General features: G+C 28.2%; 1 protein-coding gene across 1 annotated transcript; it reads left to right on the top strand.

The window, feature by feature from the left end:
- Window positions 1-1,884: 1,884 nt before the first annotated feature.
- On the top strand, window positions 1,885-3,100 carry LOC111027417 (protein ALP1-like). The gene is made up of 4 exons (XM_022305791.1): window positions 1,885-1,946; window positions 2,012-2,312; window positions 2,506-2,816; window positions 2,899-3,100. The coding sequence occupies exons 1-4, from the start codon at window positions 1,924-1,926 to the stop codon at window positions 3,098-3,100; spliced, it is 837 nt and encodes a 278-aa protein (XP_022161483.1). The 5' UTR covers window positions 1,885-1,923.
- Window positions 3,101-5,590: the final 2,490 nt, after the last annotated feature.

Genomic DNA, 5,590 nt, shown 5'->3' with positions numbered 1-5,590 from the left:
AATACAATAGTTTTTATTAGTTTAATAAACACAATTTGACACCTAAAAGTACCCATTACATTCACTTTGCTAGCCGCTAGGTATTGGAAATAACTTTTAAAGTTACAAATCTAGGCATTCTTATTGCACCAAAAGGCGATGACAGACACAAAAAAAAATACACTTCATAGTAAAATCAATACATTCGTTCAGAATCTAAAATTTCGAATTATTACTACAGCATACAACATTTTTACTAAAAATTACTTACTTTTACATTTTTTTCCTGTAATTACTAATTTTACATGTAGCTTAGTAAAAGTAGTTTTATGTTCCTCAATTTCTAATTCAAATTTTATACTTTTATTATCTATACCTATACAGAAATCGTGCTGTCACTGCTGAACAACAATTGTTATTAACACTGAGGTTTTATGCTTCAGACTCATTTTTGATAAATGTTGGTGAATTATTTGGTATTCATTACTCAACTGCATTAAATATAATAAAAAAAATGAATATTGCTCTAGCAAGCCTAAGACCACGTTTTATAAACATGCCCAGCAATGCTAATGAAATTTCAGATCTTCAGACAAGATTTCATTTGAAAGCCAAATTTCCACGATGTATCGGAGCCATTGATTGTACACATGTTAAAATATCATCACCAGGTGGCGATAATGCAGAGAATTACAGAAACAGGAAAAACTTTTTTTCCATTAAGAGGACGCCACACCGAAAGCGAAACGTATACAACGGCCGAGAGAATGCGCTGTTAAGTGTTTTCGTGATCCGCAAGCACGCGACGTTTAAGCCACGCCCACTACACATTGTCGACTGTCGGCCGACGATTGTGCTCATTCGGGAGCGATGTTTATTATTTTCTCGACCTCCGTCTATGACGGATCGTGTAAAATAATATACAATGCATACACGTCGTATATTATGCCGCATTGCTGTCGTCATATTTTAAATATTCATTATTCACTCTTATACACAAACCATCTTTTAATTAAAGCCACTGAAGAAATTCGCCAGCACAAACCGGTGTGCAATACCGTACCGTTTATTATGATACCGATTCATGACTCCGGTTCATGTTGATCTACACCGGTTTAGACAGAAATTCGGTAACTAGAACGGTTTACCCCCACCATAAATTACTATCACAATTCTGACATTTATATTCCCGCCATTTTTAAATTAATTATAATATTATGAAAAATAAAAATATCACATCAGCCTATCAGTAACTTGATTACTTGAAATACATATAATATTCTTATTTCATTAATCCGTTATATTATTTTGTATTCTTGTGTTCGTTGTCTATTATATGAAATTATATTAATTATTAATAAATAGTTATTAGTTTTAAAATGGATGATATGAAAATCAAATTATTTAAGGAATTTATCCTCAGTAGGAATCGTGTACCAAATCTCATTGTTCAAACATTTCCTGCAAGAAAAAGTAAGAACTTTGTATTAAATGAAATGAAAACAGCTGTACTACGTCTCATTACATGGTATATATTTTATTAGATGTGTTAGTTCGTTCACTTAATTTTGATGATGGACATACTGACGACTTTGAGGATGATGTACTTCTGTTCAGTGAAGAGAGTAAAAATAAAGAACTCAAAACAAAAATTTTAGGTTTTGCTGAAACTATGGTTCCCAGATTTGAAGATAAGGAATTCAAATCTCATTTTCGCTTAAATAGAAGTAGTGTTCAGGTTCGTTTGATTATTTTAAACACTTAATAAAAACCAACAGTTTTTGTAATAGTCAAGTATTGAAAGCTGTATTAAAAAAAAAAACAACAATTATTTATGTACCCTATTAATTTTTTTAGGTAGTTATTTCATATATAGGTCCTATTTTACAATCAAAATCTGTAAAGATCAATGTCGAAAAGCAAGTACTATTGTTCATTTGGTTTATGGCGAATTGTGAAACGCATCGGTAGTATCCCTACTTTTATATTTATGTTTTATATATAAATAACAATATATTTAAATTAATTTCAGACAAATTTCAAATAGGTTTAATGTGGCAGAAAGCACTAGTCACGCCATTGTAGAAAACTGTCTACTGGCATTTAACGAAATAGCTGGGAAGCTTATTGTATGGCCTTTGGGACAAACTGCATTAAATAATGTAAAACAGTTTGATAGGCTTCGTGGAGATGATTCTTTTCCTAATGTTGTTGGATGTATTGATGGTTGTCATGTGAATATACTATATCCGTGGGAAAAAAGAACTAAGATGCACAAACTTGACAGAAATATGTTCTGTAATAGGAAGCAAGTGCCTAGTATAATATTACAGGTCAGATAAAAGTGATTAATAAAATACCAGTCTAGTAAAAGGTACAAAAACATTTTACTCAAGTACTTTACAAGACTGTTTTAAATATACTATTACTATTTATGAATTATATTAATTGTATGTACATTCATTGTATTTAATAAAACATCATATTTTTTGTAATTATAATAACTTAAGTAGCAACTTGTTTTAGGGAATTGTTGATGCCACTTTAATGTTCATTGATATATTTGCTGGTTGGCCTGGTCGTTCTCACGATGCACGAGTATACCGTTGTAGTAAAATTGGCCAAAAAATAATTAACGATCCTGAATCTGTTTTGCCACCATCATGCCATATTATTGGAGATGGTGCATATCCATTAACAGAAGGCTTGATGATACCCTTTAAGGATAATGGACGTTTGACAAGGCAACAAAAAATATTTAATAAAAAATTAAGTAGTAGTCGGATATTGATAGAACAAGCATTTGGGAAATTAATAGGAAGGTTCAGAAAATTAAAGTATGTATACATGTGTAATACACAGAGATCCATCTTAAATATTTGATTTAGGTAATAAGTAGAATTGTATTTTGTATTACAGACATATGGATATATATAAAAAAGATTTTTGTGGTAAAATTGTTACTGCGGCATGTTGTTTACATAATGTTTGTATGTCGGTGAAGGACAATTTTGATTGTGATCCAATATCAACAGAAATTGATTTTCTGGAATCCAATGAAGAAGAAGCTATAAGTGGTTTAGAAAAACGCAATATGTTATGTAATTTATTAGCAATCTAAATGTACATTAATACAAAAATAAGTTTCTTTATAACTCATTGTGTGTGTATTTATTTTTTTATGGATCCTTTCGGAGTCCTGCATCATAATATAAAAAATTGTAAAAAAATATTAATTTTTGGGCAACTCTAGATTTTAGTTATTGAATTGTTAAGTTTCTTTCCATAAACGTATTACAAACTTCATAAAAAAAAAAAACGATTCTGAATGGAGATGATTTGTCAGTCTAGGATATATTATTATATTTCAATATTGTCATATAAGAAAAATCAAAATTTGCAAAACACACATCATTGTAAAATCAACAGAATCTAAAACAATATTAGTTTATTTAACTTTCAAATAAATTATAATTAATATAATCAAAAACAAATAAAATTACAGTAACACTTATTATACTATACCCTATAGCATTGCAAAATTAATAAAATAAAATAAAAACATATAGAACTAAAAAAAAAACAAAGATTATAGTAACTGTTTATAGGTAATAGCAGTAAATTAATGATAAAATATTATATACCTAGATGTCAACATTAACCTAAATTAAACATCTGTTTAAAAAGTTCCAACTTTTGTAATTCTATTGTGTTGGCTTCACTCAACTTGCTTACAAGTTGTTCCTGTATCAGCAACATGGCTTCTTCTCTTTTTTCTAATTTGTCAAATCTAATTCAGAAGTATGCATAAAATAAGAAATTGCATTCCATGAATAATATCAAAAATATAAGTCCACTTACCGATCATTAAGTTGTGTTGCATTTTTATTAATTGCTTCAAGTTGTTTATTTTTTAAACCTTCAAATTGTTGAAACCAGACGGGTGCTTTTGGCTGTGTGTTTTTTTGTATTGCAGTAGAAGCTATAACTTCAACTTGTGGTGCAGAACTGGATGCTAATTGAATATCAGAAGATTCGTGTAATAAATCTACAACACAGAAAAATATTAAAAAACGTTTATTTATTTGTTGATATAACAAGCATCTACAAGTAAAAAAGTGGATAAGTAGGTAAAGCTCGGATGTACATTAATTACTGCAGATTTTTATAGACTATTGTATACACTAATACAGATAGGTTAAAACACTAAGTACATACTTTTTATACAGAGCAAAATTAGTAAAAGAAAAACATCTATGTTACATACATTTTTTGAATATAATCTTGATTTATTTAAAATAATTTTAAGTTAAGAATTTATAGTAATTTATAGTGCTATAGCTAAAAAAACTAATCGTAAAGTTTTTATGTCTAAGATATTATGAAGTATTTTAAATTTATAAAATAATTTTCATACTAAATTATTAACTAAATATATAGGTTCCATAAATTTGAGTCTATTATCAAAATTAATTCCTAGGTATTTTACATTTTAAACTCTCTCTAAAGGCATACATTTACATGGCACATTTAAATATTTACAATTGTAAAAATGTATGCATAAAGAAAAGTCCACATTAAAATTAAAATTACTATTATAGTTAATGATATTAAAAATAATATCTTTAGATTTAGGTACTTAAAATCAGATCAGTTATTTTATGGTTGTATTTATGTACTAATATGTCTATATCATTACTAATAAGTACATTTTGCCAATCATAAGAGAAAATTAAATAATTTAACAAATTGTAGTTCATAAATTTTATTGTGTTTTTCTTAATAGGTTCATAAATACTGTTTTTTTCTTCATAAATAAAATCCTTTTTAATAAATATTTCCAAACTCTGTACTGTAATATTAGTGTTATTTACAAATGAATTTGCATTTAAAATATTAATATTTCTTATAAAAATATGATCAATACAAGACAAAGAAATATCAGAGATCCTAGTATAATAAAATAAAATTATAGGTGCAAGAATATAAAAAAAAGTCCCTATGGATAATAATATTATATTCAATTTTACCTTTTGGAGGAGAAACAGCCTGCCTTGCCATTGGCGAAAGCGCATCTCTCATTGCCTCATTATACTGCCATTTAATGCCTCCACTTCCAGATTTCTTTGACGAATCTCTCACTTGACGATAACGAGACAACAAACGTCTCCACTTTTCATCACATTGGCTTGCGTCAAAATAATAACCATGCTGTTTCATTTCATCTGAAATTTTTTTCCAAATGAATGACTTTTGACCTTTCTTTAGGGACTTCTCAAACTGCGCATTATTTTGTCCTCTCAAGCAAATCAGATTTTTTGTTGCTGATGCTGTCCATGCACCTATAAAAAAAAACTGTTGTTAAATTATTATTTCTTAAATTCAAATTAATTAGACACATACTTGTTTCTTGAACGTCATCTTCATTAGGGAACACATCCACGACTTCTTCTTCAATAGAACCTACAAATATGGTAATACCACAGATTAAATAATATAAAAAATATGAAAAATACCTAGGTATGCCATTTTCATTTAAGTTATTTAATATTCACTTAGCAATTTACCTTCAGTTTCAAATGTTTCATTCATATTATGATTAGTACCTACT

Source organism: Myzus persicae, unplaced genomic scaffold (genome assembly GCF_001856785.1).
Source record: "Myzus persicae strain clone G006 unplaced genomic scaffold, MPER_G0061.0, whole genome shotgun sequence".
NCBI lineage: Eukaryota > Metazoa > Arthropoda > Insecta > Hemiptera > Aphididae > Myzus > Myzus persicae.
The sequence above is the reverse complement of the archived record's forward strand: the minus strand, read 5'-3'. Positions and strand labels throughout refer to the sequence as shown.

What these genes read in the sequence shown, in the direction of transcription:
- LOC111027417 (XM_022305791.1), top strand. Translation starts at nt 1,924, where the DNA reads ATGGCGAATTGTGAAACGCATCG. An exon ending in GCGAATTGTGAAACGCATCG is followed by an intron (nt 1,947 to 2,011) that starts GTAGTATCCCTA and finishes AATTAATTTCAG; the next exon opens with ACAAATTTCAAATAGGTTTA. An exon ending in GGAAGGTTCAGAAAATTAAA is followed by an intron (nt 2,817 to 2,898) that starts GTATGTATACAT and finishes TTTGTATTACAG; the next exon opens with ACATATGGATATATATAAAA.